The 24,793-nt window shown below is 39.1% G+C and overlaps 2 protein-coding genes and 1 long non-coding RNA gene across 3 annotated transcripts; 2 read left to right on the plus strand and 1 right to left on the minus strand.

Moving 5' to 3' along the window:
• Positions 1-467: 467 nt before the first annotated feature.
• Positions 468-7,461, plus strand: oacyl (O-acyltransferase like). The gene is made up of 15 exons (XM_025004137.2): positions 468-624; positions 1,478-1,611; positions 1,715-1,793; positions 1,899-2,034; positions 2,961-3,157; positions 3,227-3,439; positions 3,511-3,613; positions 3,690-3,791; positions 3,892-4,057; positions 4,142-4,221; positions 4,307-4,417; positions 4,505-4,628; positions 6,064-6,250; positions 6,445-6,587; positions 6,663-7,461. Exons 1-15 carry the CDS (start codon positions 468-470, stop codon positions 6,765-6,767), a joined length of 2,037 nt encoding a protein of 678 aa, XP_024859905.2. The 3' UTR covers positions 6,768-7,461.
• Positions 7,462-9,854: 2,393 nt separating this feature from the next.
• Positions 9,855-20,592, plus strand: alpk2 (alpha-kinase 2). Its single transcript, XM_017407891.3, has 11 exons — positions 9,855-9,927; positions 11,415-13,345; positions 14,412-15,873; positions 15,975-16,122; positions 17,630-17,757; positions 17,841-17,885; positions 17,958-18,256; positions 18,391-18,479; positions 18,564-18,781; positions 18,860-18,908; positions 18,991-20,592. Exons 2-11 carry the CDS (start codon positions 11,582-11,584, stop codon positions 19,196-19,198), a joined length of 4,410 nt encoding a protein of 1,469 aa, XP_017263380.1. The 5' UTR covers positions 9,855-9,927; positions 11,415-11,581; the 3' UTR covers positions 19,199-20,592.
• A 173-nt stretch (positions 20,593-20,765) lies between these two features.
• Positions 20,766-21,815, minus strand: LOC108230968. Its single transcript, XR_001808392.3, has 2 exons — positions 21,682-21,815; positions 20,766-21,207 (listed from the first exon to the last, which is right to left on the minus strand). It is a non-coding gene; the product is annotated as an uncharacterized LOC108230968 (long non-coding RNA).
• Between the last annotated feature and the right edge of the window lie 2,978 nt (positions 21,816-24,793).

Below are 24,793 nucleotides of genomic sequence, written 5' to 3' on the forward strand. Positions count from 1 at the left end.
GTTAACCGGGAGGGAAATATTCATTTCTCAGTGCAATAGTTTGAGGTGTTTCTTTTCCTGTTATTCTCCTTGTGAAAAATGGTTCTTGTGAAAACCAATTTAGCAGAAAAAGGGACGCCATTAACACAATGGTTTGAAATTATTTTAAAGCTCTGCAAGTAAAATAAACCAAAAATTATGAATGTTTTGTTTCTCAATTTGTTTTCTAGGTTTTAGGCAAACAGTCATAATTCGGCTTGAAGTTTAATCGTGTCCCTCCTGCTCAGTGACGTATTCTGCTTTTATCCTTCTGAGTAACTGAATCCTGTCTTCATCAGACGCAGAGCCAACGTTTCCAAACCAGTTGTTGTTGTTTTCTTAATCCGACACGTGAAAATGAATTTCACGCTTCTTCCTGCCTGGTGATGAGCTCTTTTTCTTGTTATTTAAGCCCCCTTTTCTTCTAAAAAGATGCAGTCGGTGCTGAAATGGCCCCTGGCTGGGTTGGGGTTTTTCTGTTGGCGGGGGTCTGTGGTGCACTGGAAGAGCTGCAGACCCACAATGTGTCGCAAAAATGCATGAAGGACATCAACACGTTCCTCTGGGAGATTAACCAAGACAAGCCAAAGGAATATGCTGTTCTCAGTAAGTGTTGCTGCCTCATCAAAGTTGCATTTTTAATATTTTCTTTATCATTTTCTAGCATTCATCCAATGCATGAAGAGTTATTTGACAGGACTCAGACTGGAGTGAAGTTAATCAGCTACTTTTAGAAGCAGTGGGCTCTAAAACCTAAAATCCAGTTCAAAGTTTAATTTTAAAGTCAATTTTAAGTCATTTATTTATCTGGTTCTATGGTGTAAGAAATAATAAAAGCAGAACGAGCTTCATCTTGGATTTTAAAACAAGAGACAGGAGAGTTTACAAAGATTTGAAGACTTAATTTTAAAGTATGTTCATGTTTAAACTGTGTTATGATTGTTAAGTAAATATAATACAAAGGTAATAATACTTAAAGTCATTATGGTAATATAAAGTACTCATAGTAATTATGAATGAGTCTGTTGGTTTGTAAGTCTAAATATTGTATATTCTGTATGATTTAATATATTATTTTAATATAAAATAATTTAGTGCTCTTTAAATGATTTCCCTGTCCTTTGTTTTGCAAGCAGATGCATACAGGTTGAATATTTGTCTGAATAATTAGTGTTTTGTGGATAAATGAATTTCTGTATGCAGATGCAAAACTTGAAGAGGATTTAAATCTCCACAGATGATAACTAAGCATCTTCAGAGACCATGCAAACAAGCTCAAGTGTATTCTACACTATAAACACCTTATTTCCTGTGATTTCTAAGGTTAAATAAGATGAGAAGAATTGTTTCCTGCTGGAGTCAAACTCAGGTCAAAGTGGATACTATAGATCACCTTTCGTGCTCGGGAAACTTGAAAGTCTTGTTATTTCTGTAGATGTGTTTCTGTGTGTGCTGACAGTGTACGATGCATTTGGGAAGATGGGCAGCGGCGTCGAAGGAGGCAACGTCAACCAGCCTGGTCTGCTGCAGCAGTGTCGCTCTACAGCCGGCCCCGGCTTCTGTGGACAGTACTGCCAGGTGTTCCTAAAGCAGGTTGAAACAAATAAATGCCATCATGGTGGATTTACGTATTTAAATTGATGGATGTTAGCTGACAGAAAGAAACAGGTTTTGTGTAACTTGCCCTCCTTTGTAGGGAGCTGTCCATTATTTTGTGGGTGTTTGTGTTCCTGACTCCTGTGGGGAAGAGGATGTAAAAAAACTGCTGCTGGATGGTCAGTGATTTTAAGTCATTTCTGTCTAGATTCAAAATTCTAATATATATTGATACATTTTCTTGTGTGTATATATTTCTCATGTAACTTTCCGCTTTTGAACAGACAGACTTCAGTTGAATCTGATGTCCCTTGTGCCTCCATTGCCCTCCATCCTGAGCAATCGGTCCGCTCAGGAGATGATCATGACTCACTGTTTGTCCAACGCACCTGAACCTGATGCATCCGGTGTTGCCTGCATGTCAGTATATGATCCGTCCCTCACACAGCACACAACCAGCAGGGCCATTGCTACTGTCAATAATGGGTTTGCCTTTTTTCTAATTTCAGCACAAAGACAATTCAGTTTGACAAACAATGAGTGAAGCTGTTGAGTTGAAAAATGTTGTAAAACTTGAAATCCCACATCTGACTGAATTGATGTTTGAGGGTAAATGTTTGTGTCCATCCTCCATTTGAGATAAACGTAGGGTTCTGTTTCAAAGTTTTGAACAATTACTACCTCATCTTTTGTAACCTTCTGACCAAATTACCAAGCTAACGGCTAACAGAGTGTGGCCAAAACCAATGTTTATTGTTATGTTCTTAAAACAACTTGAAGTCTTTGCACCATGACAATGCTTTAGATTGTAACAAGACACGGTTATTTCAAAAGGCCACATTATTTATGTTGAAACTGTCATTTAGGTATGAAGTCCTGATGTTTAAGTTCATACACCTAATGCATTTTATTTGAATGACCAGGGAAGTTTAACTAAGCTTAAAGAGATTTACAGATTCAAACAAAAAGCCTCCACAGTTTAATCAATTAACTAACGCTGGTTAACTTAACCAATTTACCATTTTAGTTAAGCTGAAATAGGTTAGTAAATTCAAACCACTACCCCAAAAGATTCAAGTGATTAGGAAATCCAAATGAAACTAACACAGAGGGAGTTTAACTAAGAGAATAAAAGTTAACATCAGTAAAATAAATAGTTTTTTCATCTAAACTTTAATTTAAAGGCAGCCCTTTAGCTCAAATTTTTTATGCTGAAACAGTACTGTTTATGTATTTATATGACTCATAAAAACAACACAGGAATCATTTCTTGTCATGCCCAGAACACTGTGTATTTGTCTTTAAAACAACTTTCACCAGCTTAAACTGGTTTTTGTTTCTTGCAGGTTTGTGTGTTGTGTTATGATAGCAGTCCCTCTCGCAGCCACCCTTTTTACAGCCATAATAGGGTCCGAACAGAGCAGGGCCGTCAGTCCTACCGTAGAGTTTCCTCATTCAAACAGTGGCCCTAACTTTTATGGCACTCTGAAGACTAATGGCCTGTCCAGCTGTGAAAGAAACGGCGGCACACCAGAAGAAAACTGTATGTATAATGTGCATTTTACAGTGCTTCTATTCCAGCTAAGCCTTACTGATCATTCCCTTTCTGTAGACCGCTCCAGCTCTGTTCAGTGGTGTACTTCTCGGCGCTGTGTGTACGGATGCCTTCAGGCATTCTCGCTGCAAACTACCTGCAGGAGCGTCTTCAGCTTCTCTTCCTCAGTCACATGTGGAAGCTACTCCTCGCTCAATGGCATACGCGTTCTCAGCCTGTTGTGGATCATCTGCGGCCACTCTACACAGTTCCCAGTCATTAACAACCTGGGTACGGCAGTCAGGATGCCATTCAGCTACTCACACATATTTTTTACTTACATTGTCATATTCCTGTTGTAGATAACTACAAAACTTGGAGGAAGAGAGTAGAAAGCAGCCCGATTTATATATTTACCATCAGCGGGCCTGTTTTCCTGGCTGTAGACACCTTCTTATTACTTGGGTAAGACAAGAGCAAGGGTGGTTTTACTGTGATGCATATTAAAAGTTCTAAACTGCACATTTTATTTCTGTTTCAGGGGTCTGCTTAGTGCCAGGTCCCTGCTGAAGTCCATCGACAAGGCTGAGGACAAACTGACCCTCAGTCTGGTTACAGACTATCTCTTCAGGAGGATTAAAAGGCATCTATTCTTGACTTATTTGTCAAAAATAATCCAAGATTTACGCCTAGTTCAGAGCAATTGGCAAGATGATTTTTCCTCTTTTGTCTTTCTGTCCCAGGATTCAGCCTCTGCATCTGTTTATTATGTGTCTAACTATCAGCCTCATCTCTTTGGTCCATTGGGGACCCTACTGGTTCCCGTTTATGGACACGATGATGGATTGTAAAACCTATTGGTGGGCTAACCTACTGCTGATTAGCAATCTTCTCCCAGTCCATGAGATAGTAAGTTTAACCTTGAAACCTACTCGTTTTCTTCATTTCAGCTCAAACTCATTTCCTAACATTTGATCTCAAACCTCTCCTCAGTGCATCCCTTGGACTTGGTACTTGTCTTTAGACTTCCAGTGTTATGCCACCACTCCTCTGTTGGTCTATTTTTACCGACTGTACGTCCACATTCTTTAATATGATTATAAACATCATCTTAACCCTGCAGATTTAATCTTGTCCTTTCTGACCTTTATTTCTCAGCAAAAAAAGTGTGTTTGCAGTTGTGGTAGGAGGCCTTCTGCTGATGTCCACTGTGGCCAGCGCTGTCACAACTGCACACCTGCACCTACCAGTCTTCCAACCATCAACAATGTAAGACTCAATCATGACATTCAAATCGCCTAAGATGCACAGTGAATAAGATCATCAATACACCTCTTATGATGTTTATTTTTGCAGGACATCAGAAAACTACGTTTTGTACTACTATGTGAAACCCTACACAAGATATGGACCATTTCTACTGGGGATTCTGATGGGAATGTACCTGACAGCAAAGAAAGATCCACTGCTAAATCACAAGGTGAAGTGAAAAGGATTATTTTGAGAGCCATGCAATCATGTACCTTACAGAAGTACTCCTTTAAAGTTTATAAACCCTTCAGAAATTAAGGACAGTTCAATAGAGCAGAGGGGGACAACAAAAGCTTTTTCCTTTTCTTTTTATTTTATAATATTTTTGTATTTAACATTAACTGCTCATTTCAACTCCATCCATACTCTAGCTAAGTTCAGAAGATATTTTTGGCTATTCTAAAAGTTTATAAGTACTGTTTTATTGTCTCTTAAGTGAAATGATTTGTGTGCTAAGACCGGGAGGTAAAACAAGGTGTTGTGGCTCTCTCTACTGGTATGGTACTGATACTGCAAGAAAAAAGTTAACTTAATAAAGCAACCTATATTTTCTTTTTTTTTTCTTTTTTTTCGTAGGACAAGCAGTATATTTTAAAAATCCTGTCATCAAAATATTAAAAATTAAGCTTTTGATTCATGACAATACTATAAGATTAACAGCAGATGTTTCTAATGTGTTTTCTGTAAATCAAATATAACATCTGACTGTGTAAGAAATCCCTGGAGGGAAAATCTTAGAGTAAATACATATCTCTATTATAGTAATACAAGGAAAAGTACGTTTTTTTGTTGTGAGTGAAAGAATTTGGATGTGTAGAACTCGAACAATTAGTTTTAGTTTAAATTAAAGGAGGCAGGCAGAGGCAGGTGTTCTCCTCTACCTGCCTGCACCTGCCTTCTTTAATTTTAACTAAAGAACAGGAAACAATTTACTCCCCAGATCAACTAACAAACACTAAGGATGCCAAGCATGATTTAGGCTGAGGGAAGCAAAAGGCTGCTGGTGAACTGAGGAGACGTAAGTTACCCAAAAGTCTGAAGGGATCCACTCAAAAATAAAGTTAAACAGGAATCTGGGTACAGAACAGAAATAAAACCATAAACTGAGTAATTTTTCTTTAGTTCAGAGTTTTATTTTGTAAACTACACTCATCTTTTTTTTTCAACTGACTTTGTTGATATGTTAGTTAATTATGACAGAAATGTTTCTTCATTGTTAAGATCCAAGAAAAAAAAAGACATGATTACTTGACCATGACTTCAAGAATAAAAGCAACATTTGAGGAAATCAGAATGTAGCATTTAGGCTCCACGCTGTTCTGCTCACAGACTTAAAAGCGAAAATTTGCACAACTTTTACTTTTTTTACCCGGCATCCCTTAACCTGACTGACTGTAGCATCAAATATAACTCAGGATGTCACATTTTCATCAGTGATGACAAGAAGTTCTGACCCACAGGCCCAGACCATGATATCACTACCCCAGTTTCACTCAGTATTACATGTTTTTGTGTTAAGGTGAAGAGTTTCCATTTCTTCATGCTGTTTTCCAATAAAAAACGTCGTCACACTGAGTGATTATCCTGTCTATCTGTTGGATCAGTGGCAGGCAGCACTTGGTTGGTTCTGCTGTTTGTCACTGATGGCTTCGCTGGTTGGATTCGCCTACTTCCTGAAGGAGACCCCCGCCCACCCGTCTCTGCCTCATGCTGTGTATCAGGGGCTCCACAGACCAGTCTGGGCCCTGACTGTGAGCTGGATCATACTGGCCTGTGAGGAAGGCTACGGAGGTATAAAAAAATAATAGTAATAAAATCGCCTCTTTATTCAAACATAAAAAAGTTTGAGAATTCTGTATTTAAAACTCCTGATGATGTTTGTAAAAGATTACACTACAATATCAGTTCAATACTCAGCAATTTTCAGACCGTTTTTTCCCCCTTATTCTGCTCCACTTCTTGTTTTCATGCTTCTGTTTTCTCAGGTTTTATCAAAGAGCTTTTATCATTTAGTTTCTGGGTTCCTGTTTCCAACATTAGCTTCGCCTGCTACCTGATTCATCCCGTCTTCATCATCCTCTACAACGGCCTGCAGGAGACTCCAATCCACTACTCTGACATCAACTTTGTAAGTGAGCATTTCACCTTATTGATTTAATCTGGTAGCCTATAATTGATTCTTCACACCTTTGGCCATCCGCAGATGTACCTGTTCCTCGGCCACCTGGTGCTGACGCTGGTGGTGAGCTGTGCGCTCACGGTGTTAGTGGAGAAGCCCTTCCTCTTCCTGAAATGGAGCAGCAAGTAGAGAAAAACCAATCAGGATCTAATAATAACGATAATAATAATATCAAATAAACAAAAAGTACTACCCCATAGGATGTTGTGGCTCCTGTGTAAACAGTTCTGTAAAAATGAACATATTCTCTGTGATGATTGAGCGAATCGGTTTAGTTTTTATGACCAGGCTTGGTTTCCAGAAATGGAACGTGCCTTTTAACATGCCTGTGGTACTACAGTGTGTGTAGTTCACACATGCAACTAACATGTTTCTTTCTCCATCCTTGTGTGGTGTTTATGTTTAAAATAAATTAAAACACAGAAAGAAAAGTCCCATACAGAAATAATATCTTTGACCTACTGTATATTCAACTGTTTATTGTTTTAAGAATTTATTTTTTAAGGGAGAGAGCTAAAGCTGCGACAGCAAAACCCCTTCCTGTGCCCGGCGCCACTCTTTAACGTCTTTCCTGTATTTAGTTCTGATGCCAGCGAATACAAACAACTTGGGACCATAACGTCACCACACCTTTTCCCGACACCAGATCACAATCATTTCACACGCTGAGACTGAGCTGGTGAGATCACAGCAGAGGTGACGCAGAACACGTTCAGTTACGCTGCGTCTCAGGCATTTAAGTCAGCTGAACAACTTATTGTGAGGAACCTGGAAGAAATCCCTCGGTCTCCTCGCTGCTGTTTGTCTCTGTGACATTCACACACACGCACACACACACACTCCTGGTTATTTTAATCAGTGTTAAAGTGATGAAATCAACACGATGAAACACTTCTGGTGCGTCACCAAGGAGGTTAGTATAACATGTCTGATGCTGTGATGATGACAAAAGACATAATTTATTTTGACCTTCAGGTTTTAGGTCCCATTGAGCGTTCAGCGGGTTTTGATTGATGCCAGCTCAGTTCATCTGTTGCGGCACTCCTGCATCATTTAGCTGCTTTTCTCACACTCAAACAAACTGCGGTTGCGTGTCACGTGTGGGTCACAGTTTTCCACCTTGTGTTGTCCTGGGAGACTTGAAAAGGAGTCCAGACACCATGCAGGCAGTCTGTATAACAACACGGCCTAAAAATACATCTTGCTTTGGTAAGACGACACGTTTTTTTTTATTAACTGCAGGGAGGACGGGAGGGCATGTCAGCTTCAGAAGCTCGTAACAACATGTTCGACATGACTGAGAACATTAAGGCTGCGTTCAAATGTTCCACAACAACCTTGTTCCAGCAGCTTGTTTTGGGAAAAAAAAATTTTTTTTTCAATCATTTTTAAGAAATACTAAGTTTGGTTGGCAGATTCTGAAATATATTAGTTGCTCCTAAACATTCATTTAGTTTGTCCTAAAATCCTTTGAATGTTTTATCTTCATTTGTAAAATAAAAGAGACAATTTCAAGAAGGAACTTACAACTCTATGACAGTAGTGGTATTTGGCTAATTTCATGAGGTCCTGCAATTGATTTAATGTACTTTCCCAAACTTTTCGGCTTTAGACCAACAAAATCAACACAAACAGCACAATCAGTCGTTACAAATATTTTTGTTCCATTTATTTATGTCTTGTAAAAAGTATACCAAAACCCTCTTGTTAGCAATCATTGTAAGGCTCAAATAAAACTTCAGAGTTCATCTCAGGACCCCCTCACTTGGTGTTTAATGTGGGGTCCTGACCTCAGCTTTAGATGCCACTAGTCTAAGTTCAAGTTCGCGTTCAAGTTTATTTATAAGGCACATTTTAAACAACTGCTGTTGGCTAAAGTGCTGCACATAAAATATTAAGAAGGTAAAAACAAAGCTCAAAAGACCACAAAGCAAACAACAACAATAAAATTTGGTCAAACAAATAAAACTATAAAACTATAATAATAAAACAAGACAACAGCAACATGATGGAAACATTTCAACTCTAATGCTGAAATAAAAGCCAAAGAGTACATATGTGCTTTAAGATAAGATTTAAAAACACTGAGAGTTGAAGCTCAGATTTACACTGGAACTTTGTTATGCATATAATGCATTTCCCAGCCTTTTACCTTTTGCCTTTTATCCCATCCCTTACCTCAATCCTAACATCATGTTTTGAAAACAAAAAAGAGGCAGAACCAAGAGGTATAGTCGGCCCTGATTTTTACATCTCGTTATTGCAAAAACACACAATTATATTTTGTGGAATTCTTATTATTATTAATTATTTTTCAAAAAAAGAGCTGAGAAAATGCTGTTTCATTGAAAGTTTTTGTTGCTAAATAGTTTTTCTTTACTGTGTGCTGATTTTTAAACAAAAAAAACTGTATTTAGTGGTCATTTGTACTCAGATATAAAACTTTTTCAGCTTTTACTTTTAGATGGGAGGAAACGAGGAAGCAACAGGGTGAAGAACAAAGGTTTGGTCTTGGCATTTTCTAATACGCTGATTCTGGCTTTATTATATTATTATTGGATTGAACCAACTAGTTGAAATGAATTGGATTTATGATTTGCTTGTTACTGCTTTTTATTATGCCTTGAATATGTTTTTGTTGTGAACTGGCAATATATAAATTAACAAAACTAAATTGAATTGAACTGAATAAATTGAGTCAAATCATTTTAATAACAAAAGAAACAATAAATCTGTCTTTATTGCTTTAGTTGCTAATGAAACATATTGTTGCTTTGTAATTAAAAGACAGCTAATGTAAGAAATATGAGCCTCAATGTTACATATTATTATATCGTTTTTTTTAGATTATATAGTATCATTAAGCTGTAACTTTTACAGGTTCTCTTTTTGTTGTTCTGTTTGTACTTAATTGTACTAAAATATCTACAGTAATCATTGCTAAACTACTATTAAGACCCTAAGTATTAATAGTAGGATCTATTAAGTAAAATGTCAGAGTCAATTTATTTGTATTTTTTAAATTTTTTTGCATGAGTCGAAAACCTCCTGGGCTCAACTAAGAATTGATGACAAAACTGGCTCAGTAAAAAAGTCAGCCATCTTTGAAACAGCCTGTAGGTATAACGTATCGAGTTTTAAATGTTCAGGATCAGCACATGTCTACAATATCAGGTAGCTGACTTTGTACTTGCGGGGGACAACATCCAAAAATAGCCCCACACCCCGAGACTGTGCTTGAAGTCCTACATCATGGCTCTATAACCTCAAGCACACCACTATGAAATAGGTACGTACTATTTGCATGGCTGGAAATCCCCCTTACGGACTAGACAACTGTTTTAATGCCTCGAGTAATAATTATAATACTTTAATCAGCAAGGATTTATCTGCGAGGCAGCTTGTCATTCAGTTGTGGCTTTGGTTGGTGAATATAAATGTTGTCTTCTGACGAGCTGAAACAAACACTCTGCCTGACTCACAGGACACATTTTACTGAGCATCAGCATGAATTCCTTTGATTAAATAAAAAAAAAAAGTTTAATACAGTGGTTCAAATTTCAAACATCTTGCTTGTGAGACAGTTTTATACTGTGTTTCTTGAGCTTTCACCTATAAAACTTTAAAAAGCAATAAGTTTTAAGGGTGTAACTGAGGATATATTTATTGAAAAGTGAATGTTTATTAGACAAATGTTCACTATCATTAGGGTGAGCGCTTTTCTGTTTCTGTGTATTTTTCAGCCCTAAAACAGACCGTCTGAGTCAGTTTACTTTCACTAGGCAGGACGTGTATTTCATGGTAAACATTTGAGGCTGGAGTGTTTGACAAAGTGTCCTTCATGGAGCTGAAATGTGACAAATGCAGGTCAGAAGGGAAGATGAGCTGGTATTTTTCCAGTATCTCTGCCACCAGATTCCATCTTGTATTTCAGGGTGCGTGTTTTCAAGCCTCCACCTTCAGAGCTTCACATGAGGCCCCCGCACACGTGACCCCAATCCCAAAGGTTGTTTGGACACTGACATGTAAATAAAACAGGATGAAAATGAGACCAAATATTAAATGTGCAGATAGTTTTTTAATGTTCAATAATTGCTGGTTGTAACATGACTCTTTTTTTGGTTTGTTATTAAAGAAAAAAATGGGAAATGATTTGTTGATTTGTGACAAATTTACGAAAAAATGCAAGAATTTTCTTGAATTACAAGTACATTATATCAATTAGGCTGCTGTACACTTTAAAAAAATCTTCTTGTTGTCAGTGTCTGTTTTATTTTGTCATCACTACAAACAACAAAAACTGCACCAAACTACTGTACAGCAAAAATTCACAAACATTAAAAAAATTAAATATCTAAAAACAGCACTGATTATTTTAATTTTGCACATTTCAGAAAAGAGAGCATTTCCATCTCCATCTTGATGTTTCATTTTCTCTCAGCAGCAAAAATAGAAACTCAGGAGTGTAATCTTTAGCTGACAGCTGCCTCACAGCAGTTTTATCTACAAAGTAACAGCAAAAGGAAGGTTTCATTTGACAAAGTGTGTGAAAGGTCTCTTGAAAATCCCTAAAATAAACTCAACATGCCACTAACTCGATTGTTTCCTGCAGCTTAGATAAAAATATCACCAAAAGTGACAGCTAGAGGGAGACGGTGGGCTTTGATTTAAGTGCTTCAAGGGGATAGGTTTACTTGTGAGCGTCGAGAGTTTATTTATGTTGTTCGGTTGAGAACTTCTTTTGGTCAGAGATAATCTTATGTGTTTCCTTTTCAGGTGTGAATCTCAAAAATAAAAGCTGTATTGAAAAGATGGAAAGATGCTGAAAAAAAAAAGGGAAGTAAAAAGTTAATCTGTGCAGGCAGAAGTTGATCCCAAAACTGCTTAAGTTGCTGTTTGACCGCTGGATTCTGCTTTCTGACTGAAGCACAGTCCGGTTCCCGATGGATCCCTCACTCCTTTACCCAGACGACCAAACACCAGCTCCCACAGTCTGTCAGAGTGGGGATTCACACATTGTTTCTGTTTTGTTGTCTGCACATGAACCAGGGACAGAGACTGAATCTGGGCTCTTAGACGTGACTGATGAATCTACACTAAACGCTTCCACTGACGCAAATAGTTTAAAGTGCTTGCCGCACAGCTGTCATGGCTCACAATATTTTTCAGTTTGCTTAGAGCCTTTACTGAGGAATGATACGAAGGAACACAGGTGTTTGAATTCACCAGAGCCTGAAAGTGAAGCGTCGCCTCTTTTGCCTCGTGACTTCCTTCCAGTTCAGTCCTCTTCTGCAGAGTCTGAGGTAAAACAAGAACCACCACCCTCCTTCTCTCACACAAAGGTAGTTACTTCACCTGAATCTTCTAAGGATGTACGACCCAGATCTGAGGCTTTGACGAAACCGCCTCTCACTGTGCCTTTCTCTACCTCCAGCTTCAGTTTTGAACGCACTTCTTACTTTAGATCGTTATCAGCTCAGTCTGATAGTTTAGACAGTGATGCAATGGTAGGACCCATGTCAGACCTTTATATTTTTGAAGGTGACACACATGGCTTCATCCTCAGCCAAACTGTAGATCCCAGTGAGATTACACCCCCTGAATACCTGCCATTATCACAAACAGAAATGGAGAAGGCAGACCATGACTGTAGTCCAAATGTCCTGATGTGTGATTCAGAAGGCATTGTGTCACAATGCCATCACGGCTTTAGTGAGGAACAAGCTATAGAGAACAACTTGTCAGAGGTGAGTCAACATGAAGAGTTACGACCACCTGCTGCAGATGCCTGGGAGGTGGAGCTGGTGTCGGTAAGTGGTGTGAGATCAGCGAAAGCAGAGGTCGCTGATTTAAGCCTCCATCTGCAGCGCAGCGACAGCCCAGTCGAACTCTGGGTGGACGCACATCAGGATCTGACAGGCGAGGGCGAAGAAGACGTGGAGGTCTTGGACAAAGCGAGTCATCTTATGATGCAAGAACATCAGGTGTCAGATTACAGCAATGACAGCAAGAGGATTGGCTGCTCCATCGATGACTCTAAAGGTTGGGGACCACCGATTAAGAGGTGGTCATCAGTGGACAGCTGGGCAACTGCACTCTCAGACTGGACTGAGATCGTCGAGGATCCATCAGAAGATATTGCAGCTGCCTTCGCAGAGATAGGAGCTGAGATAGACGCTTTGACACAATCACTAGACAAGTTGAATGCTCACACAGAGTCGGATACTCTGCAAGAAAATCTAAAAACAACAGAGCAGGAAGGAGCTCAGGAGAATATGGGTGTTCAGGATCCAAATCTAAAGACCCAAAGTATCCCAGAGAGCTCCATTCACTCCGACCAGAGCTGTCTCCCCTTGGGCCTTGAAGCAAGAGGACCTGAACATCAGGACAACAGTAATTCAAAGATTGTTGAATCCTCATGTGACCCAGAAAACACCACAGAAGGAGAACGGAAGCTTGCAGAGCTTCCATTTGTGGGTTCACCCAGGGTGACAGTGGCCTTTTCTGAAGGGTACTCAACAGATATGACTGAGATCGCTCTGAGGACTGTAAATGCTTCTTGCTCTGGTTTGGATCTTTCTCAGTCTGATGGATATTTAAAGACCTTTGAGGATGATATTTTCCTGAGCAGTGAAGCCCATCCAATCAAACTGAATATAACAGAAGACACAGATTTGATCATTCATCCAGAGCTGGTATTTAAAAAGGTAAGATGACATGTTCTTTTAATTCTATTATAAAACTGAAAAAAAAAATATTCTGTGTAGATTAATGTAAAATGCATCAATCATAACATGTGTTGCATCATAACTATAAAGATGGCTCAGACACACTCGTCACGTCAGGACACACTGCTCTCTCTGAGGTAGAGAAGGTGGAAACATTCACCCTTTATACAAGAGTGATCAGATTGACATCGCTGGCAGACAGACAAATTTGTCATGCATTTAGGAAACAGAGCCAGAACATTAAGAGACATTCCCTCTCTTGTCCTTGTGATTTCTGCCATACCTGCAGTACTCATAACCAGCCGGTCACGTATCCCACCTCTCACATGAGACTCACAAGTATTGTCAACTTGTTTTGAGTGGGAGCCATTTGGGACTTGCACCTTAGCCTTGCATTATTGGATAAGCCCTTTGGCTTCTGTCTCAAAGGCTGACAGACTGGAGGAATCAGAAGTGGCAGAGGGGAAGGCTTCAGACAGACAGAAATGGCATCTAATAATAGCTGATAGTTCAATGATAATAGCATACATCTGTGACATGTCAGGGAGGAGGGGTGAGAGGTGAGCACAGCTGAGGACTGAAACACGACTCTTCCTTGCTCTGTCTCTCTCTTTTGCGCCCTTTAACACGGCTGCTCCAGCCACACCTCACTTTTAAAAACCTAAGGTTGGGAAGCTGGAGGGTCCTCAAGCTGAGAAGACAGAGAAGAGTCACTTAGGTTGGTGCCAAAGGCAAATCTGTGCTATAGCTGATTATATGGACAGTGGGATCTTATATAGAAGCATGAATTTTTTTAAACTACTACTTGATGGCTGTATAGACAGGTATGTGTTGTACATGAAACTTAGAAATCTGAATTATTTAAATATATGATATTTTTTAATTTTACAACCCTATTTTAACAGCGTTATGGTTTTTTATTGTCTTTTTTGTTATTATCTATACTGAACATAGGCAATTTAAATAATTTTGAAGTCACAGAAATGTTCAAATTCCTTAAAAATATTCATAGTTTTTAATGTCATTTGTCTGTTTTCATTGCCAGCCTTGTGGAGATGGACTGTGTCAAGTGACCGATGAATGCAGCTTGTCACAGCGAGGCTCAGTGGACGAGCAGGAGGTTACTTTTGAAGGAAACACGTGTCCCACAGATCCTGATATCTTCAACAGACTTTCTCCAACAAACCCAGGTGTGGACAGACAGGTTTATCCTTACACAGATGAGTGGTTTAACGCTTTGCCAGATCTTCTCGGCGAAAGCCAGGTTGAGTTACAATTGGGGAGTTTTGGGTTTACTACTCACTTAGCCCCTCACAGCAGTGACTCTTCTTTCATCGGTCAAACAAGCAGCAGTTCGGAAGCTGATCAGACTCAAATCGACTGCTTGGGTTGTGATCATGTACAATGCTCGACTCCCTGCTCGAGTCCGGATGGAGTTACTGACAAACCATTTGAGGAAGGCGATGAGGAGCTGATTCTTAAAAAGCAGAATACAATAATCCCCACTGAGAAGCCTTCACCAGATGGAGTACAGGAGCCACACACCAAAAACACCAAACAGAGTTTCCTCACTGTAACAGAGGAGATCACTAATCTCAGTCGAGAACTAGTAAACTTTGCTTTTTTACCTCTAGATCATTTTGTCATCTCCGAGAATAACCGCGTTGCATACTTCACTTTAGATATAGATGATCCCTTTATACCCAGGCCAGCTACACCCACTTTTAAACCTACAGAACTTGAAGGGCTAGAGTTGAAGATGCCCCACAAAACTCATAAGAATCCTGCAGAGAGCAAAGCACGCTCCAAAAAGGAGAAATCTGGTGGTCACCATCACAGTGGGCAGGCTCACAAAAAACAAGAGAACACACCCCATCATGTTTCCACGCAGCAGACCTGCAAACAGCAGGAAAGTCGTCCCACAACAGGAGAAAGTCACATTATTGAGAACAGCGAAGCTGGGATTGAGGTCAAGGATGCTAAAATTGTGATTGAGACCAGCACAGGAGGGGCTGAGAAGAAGCCGCATGGCAAGAAGAAAAAGAAACATGGTCAGGGTGCGACTGTCAAGAGTGAAGGGGAGCCATCAGTTGACGTGGGCAATGGAGCAAAACCAAAAACTACAATGGGAAGGGTGGATATGTTTGAGGCCAAGCTTGGGGCCAAAACCGGGAAGGCTCAGAGGGACGGTAATCAGTCAGTTAGTGCTGAGAAAAAGTCCAAGCAACCGGAGGAAAAAGTGCCCCAGGAAGAACAACCTCTGCCCCACACAGATCACAAAAACTTCCAGACAAAAAATTCCCACTCTTCAAATGACAAGGTCATCAAAAGGAGGCGGATGTCAGGAGATAAATTTGGAAAAATCGTCAGTGCTTTGGAGTCTAAACTACCAAAGACAGTTGCTTCAGTGAAACCAAAAGAAGAGGAGAGCCAGGGGAATGTCGGAGTAGCTCGCAAGAAGCCGTACAGCGAGGTGGTCAAACAGAAAATACCACCACCAAAGGAAGGTGAGGAGACTTATCGAGCAGTTTTTTCTCTGTTTGAGAGCCGTTTGTGTTCATACAGTGCATCATCTCATCTGTCGTCATAAACATCCTGATTTCTGCAGATCCTAAGGTGGTGCAGCCTATCCAGGCAGCCTCTGTGAGCGGGGACCCTCAGAGTCTCTGTCTGTGGTGCCAATTTGCTGCAGTCCACTCAGACTACACCGTGACCTGGAGCAGAGAGGGGACCGTCCTGGCTGAGAGCAAAAGAAGGTATTCACATTCACTTTGCAGGATTACCATGGGAATTAATATAATGAGTCAGTTTCTGAAACTGATTTAACAATCTAACATGTGCCCAACACGTTCAACCGATCAATTATGAAAAGATGTCTGGTACACTTTTAGCGTGGGTGAAATGAGTGGCAGTCGTTTCTGCCCATCAAATATTAGATTTCATGTATCCCCACAGGCTGTTACTCCTTCCTTTTTTCAGCTATGTGTTCCAGCTTCCGTGCCTCTCCTAATGTGTGGTGTTACATTTCTTTACGAGGTTCTCAGCCTCCTTAAACGTTCCCCTTCTCTGGTTAAAGTTCAGTCCCTGTCTCCATGCAGGAAGTTGAAGTTATGATGTCACAAAATGTAGAAATATCACAATAATATCTGTGAACGAATGTTTCTAACTGCGAACACAGATAAAAGGAAATCTAACTATCTAAACAGGCCAGGCTAACCAGGGAAACAGAAAAAACAGATGACTAAAAGTATCTGATGAACTGAAAAGGCTATGGCAGAAATAAAATACGGAAACATACTGATAAACATGGATCTACAGAAAAGTGAAACAAGAAAAAGAGCAGAACAAAGTCCATAAAACCCCCAAACAGTGACAAGTCTGAAAGACCAAAGTGGATTGCTGCTGTCTTAAAATGACACCAATCTCAAAGGTTTCTTGGCAAACCATGTAAATGTTATTTTCTAAACCTGCACATTGCAGTCAATCTCATTTTAAGAAAAATTCAATGGTTACTTTCAGGCGCAAATAGCAGCAGCAAAACTGTTATAATATTTCTGCTGGAATAACTGTAATGCAGAATTTAAAGAAATATTAGAGTTTCTAAATCAGCATTAGCAAGGACCGCTATGAAGCCTTTAAGACTGGAGTCATTTTATCTATGAAGCAAACAAGTTTTTGTCTTGGCTCTGCTCTGATGAACTGTTCGCTCATGAATCCATCAGAATTTCTTTTTCCTGTCTACAACAGGTAAGATGGTAATTGTTCACAGCCCTATTTACATAACCCCACTTTAAAAGATTTGAACCATAATTCTTTGCGAGACGGTGAGAGAAATTAACGCTGTGCATTTTACTTCCTTTGATGGTCAGTTTATTTTTAAGGGGTTGAATGTAATATACTACATGTTGTAAACTAGTTGGAAAATCCAACAAGAGTACATTACAGAGCTTCTTTGATTTTTAAATATTTATTTTTACCTTTTTTTTGCTTTACCTTGTAACTAAATAAGGCAAAGCTGAAAATTTTGATGAACAGTAACAAATTCCCCTGTATCCGAGATTTCCATCTATTCATTATTTAAGCAAAAAAAAAGTCAATTACTGCCACAGTGCTACACCTAATTTCTAAAAATACTAATAAAAAATCACCTTTTTCACTTGCCTACTGTTGGGGACAATCTTGTATAGAAGTTGTATTTGTTCTTCGAGTGACTACTCAGAGGTTTGAACGTTGCTTTTTGTAACCCTGCACCTTTTTATGAAGTGCAGGGGATGAGAGCAGAGTGACGCTGAACATCACCAACGCCACCCACAAAGACCTGGGCAGGTTCGAGTGTCGGCTCAGCAGCTCACATGGTGCGGTCACCCTGGACTACCTGCTCACATATGAAGGTAAAAGAAAACGTTAACTGTAGAACCACTGAACAAGAAAACAAATGTTAAATTCTGGGGTTTTTTCTCTCATTATATTTTAGTTCTCAGTGAAATTGTCATCCCTGCATCTCCAAAGATCATTTCATGTGAGTACTAACCAACAAAGTATAAAGTTTTCCTCAAAAGCCAAATAACATATTCATGTTTTCTTCTCCCAGCTCCAGCTGTAGACGTGTCCAGTGAAGAAGAGGATGCCCACTTTTCCAAGCTCTTTTTCAGGGAGGATTTTCTCTCAGAGCAGTACTTCGGAGAGAACCATCCCATCAGCATCATCACTGAAAAAGATCACTTCGGAGAGGGGATGCATCGGCGAGCTTTCCGGACCACGCTGAAGGCAGGTCAGATACCCCTGCTGGTACCCGGACACGCCTGTGTGCTCAAGGTGCACAACTCTATCAGCTATGGGACCAAGAACAACGACGAGCTCGTTCAGAAAAACTTCAATCTGGCTGTAGAGGTGAGAGCTGATACTGGTGATGCTCTTTCTGCCAGACTGACAGAAATTGAATCAAAAATTGTGCTTCCAAACTGTAGTTTACGTCTAAAAGGCTTGGGGAAATAGCCTTATATTTTATTTATTTTGCTTTGTAGGAGTGTCAGGTCCAGAACACAGCGAGGGAGTACATCAAGGCCTACACCTCCGCTGCTCAGTCCGTCGATGCCTTCGGAGACGTCCCAGAGTGAGTGGCAGACTCATCAAACCTAGAAACAGCCTGTTGATTCTCTTCTACATCATGTGGCTTTCTTTTGTGCACCCCCCCCAGGATTATTCCCATCTACCTGGTTCACCGTCCATCCAACGACGTGCCCTACGCCACACTGGAAGAGGAGCTAATTGGTGACTTTGTCAAGTATTCGGTCAAGGATGGCAAAGAGATCAACCTGATGAGACGCGACTCAGAGCCGGGGCAGAAATGCTGCGCTTTCCAGCACTGGGTCTACCAAAACACTGAGGGCAATCTGCTGGTCACTGACATGCAAGGTCAGGGGAACAGAAACCAAATGATTGCACAAGGTGTCATTTTGCAGAGGGCTAAAACTTTGTCTGGTTTATTCTCAGGTGTTGGCATGAAGCTCACAGATGTGGGAATAGCAACCTGTAAAAAAGGGTGAGTATTTCTCTTTACTTTCATACAGGAGGTGCAAATTGTTACACTAGGAGTGATAACTTAATGTTGCTTTTTGCTGCAGATACAAGGGGTTCAAAGGAAACTGTGCCACCTCTTTTATTGACCAGTTCAAAGCTTTGCATCAGTGCAACAAGTACTGTGAGATCCTGGGGCTCAGCTCTCTTCAGCCCAAACCCAAAAAGGCCTCGGCTGCTCCCAAACCTAAGCCCCAACCCTCTGCTGCTCCCAAGAAGAAAATATTTGGGCCAACAGTGAAGGGCAAGTCCTAATAAATGAGTAAAATTGGGACTTTTTAGACTCTCTCCTTACACTCTTCGGACCTCGTGCTGCAGAGGCCTTCAAGGAGGAACCAGTCTGGGGAGCAAAAGGCTGAATGACTCTGAAACACAACTGCTGTTTAATCTCAACACTTGATAAACATCATGTATTTATTTATTTTTTTATGAAGATTTCACCTGAGACCTGAGTTTGTGAAAAGCTGAGCTTAATGAGTTCATTCACAGTGATGAACTGTCACGTCTTAGACAGACTCAGTGATGGAATGCAAGGATTTTATTTTTCTAGACAGATGTTTGCTTTCTTTTTCTACTCTTGTTGATGTTTTCAGACTGTAAGCTCATTAAATTAATGAGCAGATTGACTGATTGATTTGAGGAAATGTCTTTAAAGTAGTTTGTACGAGAGTTTGATTTATACGTATTTGGTTTGCAAGGATGAATCACAATATGTGCAGTCATGTAAGATAAAACTTATTTTTAGTGGAACTCAGGATGAGTTCACTTTTATATTCAATCCAAGGACATTGTAGCCATTTAAAGCTTATAAAAGTTAGGTCTTTAACTGTATTTCTGGAAAAATGTGAACAGTTATTCTTGTATAATAATAATATTTTATGCCATTTTCCCTGCTACGTTGTTTTCAAATGTTTTCAAATTTCAAATCTTTCAAATGTGTTAAACTGCACTAGTTGATGCTTCTGGAGGTCAGTATGTGCAATGTGAAAGACATGTAATCACACACTAACATGAGGTAATCTAGTTAAACACACTTCCTTAACTGTCCTGCTTTCACTGCAGCCCTTTAAATACGAATCAAACTGCAGACAAGAGGCTCATGTTTGTCTAAAAAGACAGAAAATATTGGATTTTTGTTGCTAAAGACAGAAATGAAGAAGAAATGTTAATTTCGTAGTTGCATATTGCCCGCCGCAATTTAAGTCAAAGTTTAAAACATAACTCTCATGTGATATTTTAGCGTTGAAAGTATGTTTTGCAGATGACGCTCAGCTACAGCCACACTTAATTTTAGCTCAATGTCTCTAAAAATGACTTAGTTATAGCCATGTTTGTGTTTGCTAAGGTCGATTAGCTGTGGCAGCCATCTTAAATTGGGTTGACACCTAAAGGTAATCAGTTGTGGATGTACATCCAGTATTTTACTTTCTGACAGTTTTGTTAAAATCCATCCAGTAGTTCATAAAATATTTTGCTAACAGACAAACAAGCAAACACACACGATTACAGTAATTATCTAACTGACCGTCTGTTTTGGCCGTAATTACATGAAGTTGGCTTCGTGTGCTTGTATTTCTTGTAGTGGGACAGATGTGATAAATTGGGGATTTACGATGATCAAATAACTAAAATAACTGTCATTTATGAAATATTAATGTGTGTTATTTAATCTCTGAGAATGGGGTCGTGTGAACATCCACTCTATGGCAACAAGCAGAAACAAATATTGTTTATTACTGGCATGAAAAATGAAACCTGGAGGCATTAAAGAAGATGGCATGTTTACACACTGAAAGCACTGAAATGACTGGGAGCAGTCTCCTTTTTTTTTTTTTTTTTACAGTAACCTTTTCCAGAATCTAAATAATGTCTCAAATGCAAAAATATATGAGTCATTTGAAGATTGTGGACATCGTGTTTCAACACAACTTCCATTTCTGTCTCCTCTGCGCCGGTGTAACGTGTCGCGAGCTGTCACCACCTTTGACACATGAGCACACATGCGTACAGCAGGGAAAAAAATAACCAAACGGAAAGTAGGTATTAGACAGAAGCTTCGAAACACCCAAGACAAACTCGTCGGAGGCAGAAATCCGGAAGTGATGGAACACGCCGAGGCCCATTTCACACTGTAGCTATTTAGTGTGATAATGGCGTTTGATAGACAGGAAACAAACACCATTGTCACACTCCACAGCTCAGGAGGACAAGATCCGCTGTAGATGTTGCAGGTGGACCGGCTGGTGGATGGATGGATGGATGACCTGGAGAAATAAAGAAAAAAAAGGAATTTGTTGCATTCAGGAAACACTGAAAGAGTCTAATGCACATCCATGTTTAATGTGCTTTCTAGAGGAAAACAAATGCATTTTGTCAAAGTTATTTCAGATTTTAAAATATATATTTAAAGAAAGGGCAAAATGAAAGCAGAAAAACAAGCGGCAGCACATGTTAGGCTTATTCAACATGTCCAAAGTCCAGTCGTGTTGCTTTTGTTACTGATTGTGGGGAAAACTGCAGCTGTGTGAGCTTTTGTGTGTGTGTGTGTGAGGCAGCTCAAACCAGTTCAGACCACATTTCACGCAAACCTGAAAAATTTAAATATTCATTCAGATCATGCTTTTGGCAATAATAAAAACCCTCAAAGCTGCTGATTTTAACAGAATTCCTCAGTAAATTGGAGTTGATGAGAAGATTAAAGGTTGTAAGAGACCTGCTTCAGGATGACACCGACTCACCTCAGGTTTCAAAGCTCTCCCAGCTTCATCCGTTCAGCAGCAGTCTTGTCTTCTGCTCACCCCGCTGTCCTCCGTGCCATGTGTCGGTAATGTCGGTTTAAGTCCAGAGGTGCGTCCGCAGCTGCTTGGGTTCATGGGGTGAGACGTGGTGATTTTGGGTCAGGAGCCGTCCTGTTCCGAGTCTTTATGTAGACAGAGCAGAGTTTGGACAAACAGCCAGTTGCACATTAGTGATAAGCTACAGGGGAAGTATTGATCGACCCTGACCAGAGGTAGAGGGTGAAGGGTGGAGGAGGGGGAGACCAAAAAAAAAAAAGTTGCCCTGTGCAGTTGGGACCTTAAGACTGAGGGGTCAAAGTGGGCCGCAGCTAACAAACAAACTAATGAGAAGGAGGCTCCTCGCAGAAGATATCATGAATGTTATAATGTTTGGTTGAAAGGAAGAGGGAAAAGCCAGCAGAGGGCCAGGAGGCATGTGTTTAATTAAAAGGAAATTTCAGATCTTCTAACTCGGGGTTTTATGCCAAAAGTTATGAAGAGTTGACATCTTCCTCTTACCTAGTGTAGAAAAATCTTTGAATGATCTCAGTTTGGAGAAGTGAAGTATCATTCTGACTGAAAAGAGGAGCTAACGGTGGATCGAAGCAGGGCCAAAGTGGAGTGCTGCCATCTTAAACCAGCTCCAATCACAAATATTTATTGAAGTTCATGTGAACTATATTTTATAAACCTTCACACCTTCATCAAGGTCACATCACATGAATATTTACATAAAGATATATTGCTATTTACAAATGCAGCTAGCTGTAGCACATTCGGTGCAGCCTTTGACTCCTCTAATATTTTTGTTGGAATAATCATGGAATGCAAAGTTGACGGAGATGTAAAGGTTCATGTGAAGGAGTTTGTATAAATGCTCTGAAACCTTTTCAACTGGAGATTCAGAAAGCCAGCAACCCATTTTTGACCTTGGCTCCACACAGACTAGCTGATGGCTTATTGCTTCAGTCAGAATCAAACACTATTTCTCTAAACTGCGGCCTTTCAAAGAGCTATCTGCAACAGGTAAGATGATTTGTTCTTACCCTGTCCACAAAACCCCAGATCAAACGAACTGAACTATTTGTTGAGCACGGTAAAGTCTAAATTTCTCAGAGTGGAATTCTTGTAAATCTTAAGATAAATAATAAAAAAATGCTTGCAAACAAATGCTATCTCCAAATATAAAGAGACAAACTGTAAAAGTTAAATTTGATAACTTTTATCCTTGCTTGGCTCAATATAATAAAGTTTTCTCTTTAACTTTTATATACAGTTTATATATGTTTTATAGATAGATAGATAGATAGATAGATAGATAGATAGATAGATAGATAGATAGATAGATAGATAGATAGATAGATAGATAGATAGATAGATAGATAGATAGATAGATAGATAGATAGATAGATAGATAGATAGATAGATAGATAGATAGATAGATAGATAGATAGAGTAAAAGTATGTTAGCTTTTATGCTGTAGTCTTTCAAAGACATAAGAAAACCTAAACCCATATTCTAACACCATTATTTTATCTTGTGAAAATCAGTTATTTATTGATTAAATATTTATTTTCTTGACCAAGTTAGCAGTTAGAGTTCTTTCGACCTAAAGAAGTGCTGGCTCTCATTTTGTTTGTGACCAGATGGAGGGTAGGAGGGCTTGATAAAATGTCCCCGGACAGGCCAGGCGGCTTTTATTTGCTCGTCCTTGGAGCTGATAACTCTTAGATTGCCTGTGTGAATGAACTGAGGTCCCTTCACCACACCGGACCATGTGCACATGCACACAGCACAAAGAAAGACACGGTGGGTTGTAGATTTCACTCATGTCCAAACACAAAGACGCATATGTGGAAAAAGTGAAAAATCAGGATGCTTTTACGATATGGATGAATTAATGGACTTTAACTTAAAAAAAGGTAGCAGTTTACTTGGGATCCAATAAAACAAATAAATTAAACAAGAGCACTAGCTACAGAAACACAAAGATGTGTGATCATCTCATAAAAATAGCACAGCATAACAGAGATTCATCAACTAAATCTAAGCATTTTAAATTTTATTTACTTTGTTGAAATTCAGCACATATTTATAAATCCAGCCCTTAATCCCTCAGAGGATAAACCTTTTCAGTGGTGAAAGATGTGAATTTATTTCACAAAACTCTGTCAGCTCATCCAACGCTCGTACTTCATTCTTTTATGAAATAAATTAAACTGAGATGGTCTTGAAATCGTTAATCAGTCCACGTAGTTCACATCTAATATAAATTCTTGAGCTTTTGTCTGTCAGAAGAACATTTTAGCTTGTTTTAATCTTTTTCTGCTTCTTATTTGGAAAAAAAAAGATACATTTTCAATAACATTCAAAATGTTTTGATTAGTATTTTTTTGTTAGTGTGACAAAAATGTTTTTTTTTAGTTATGTAGTATTAAAATTAAAATTGATAATAATTATAAAATTGACTGACAGAGACTCTTCTTTTTACTCCATATTTTGTATTAAGTATTTCTTCATGTGTATTCTTTTTAGTGGAAAGTGTTTCTATTTTTTGGTAGCAAAAGAAAAAACAAATCTTACAACTTCTCATTAGTTCAGCTTTTGATTTATTTATGTATTTACTGTCTAATATTACATTGTATGTTTATTTATTTTAATTCCTGATAACTTCACTTATCAGCATCTTAGGCAATGAAATTTAACTAAATACAACTTCAGTCATAAATTTTAACTGTTGTTTTTACTTTGTTAAACCAAGTATTGTACTGAGACTTTACTGTGCTATGATTAGTTTGTGCAGTTTTAATAAATTCAGGTCAGAATATTTTGTGTCTGACATTTATGTTGTAGCAGTAGTACTTTAAAAGGTAAAATATGTACTAAACCTAAAAAAGTATGAGTCTGTGTGGAGTAGAACTTACAGATCTTCAAAAGTCGGATAAATTAAAAAGCCTTTTCATATTTCTTTTATATATTTTATGCAGAAATCAGTGAGGTAAATGAAATGGTGTTGATAAGTACAACTACAAGCACAGGTTTACAGTAAGGATGATTCTGCTTAAAATTCAA

This window comes from Kryptolebias marmoratus, linkage group LG14 (assembly GCF_001649575.2).
Source record: "Kryptolebias marmoratus isolate JLee-2015 linkage group LG14, ASM164957v2, whole genome shotgun sequence".
NCBI lineage: Eukaryota > Metazoa > Chordata > Actinopteri > Cyprinodontiformes > Rivulidae > Kryptolebias > Kryptolebias marmoratus.

Bases quoted from the DNA above. Each gene is read 5' to 3' on its own strand.
- oacyl (XM_025004137.2), top strand. From the start codon at position 468: ATGGCCCCTGGCTGGGTTGGGGTTTTTCTGTTGGCGGGGGTCTGTGGT. The intron at 1,612-1,714 runs GTTGAAACAAAT...CCTCCTTTGTAG, and splicing joins GCCAGGTGTTCCTAAAGCAG to GGAGCTGTCCATTATTTTGT. The intron at 3,440-3,510 runs GTACGGCAGTCA...TTCCTGTTGTAG, and splicing joins CCCAGTCATTAACAACCTGG to ATAACTACAAAACTTGGAGG.
- alpk2 (XM_017407891.3), top strand. From the start codon at position 11,582: ATGGATCCCTCACTCCTTTACCCAGACGACCAAACACCAGCTCCCACA. The intron at 15,874-15,974 runs GTGAGGAGACTT...TGATTTCTGCAG, and splicing joins AATACCACCACCAAAGGAAG to ATCCTAAGGTGGTGCAGCCT. The intron at 18,782-18,859 runs GTCAGGGGAACA...GTTTATTCTCAG, and splicing joins GCTGGTCACTGACATGCAAG to GTGTTGGCATGAAGCTCACA.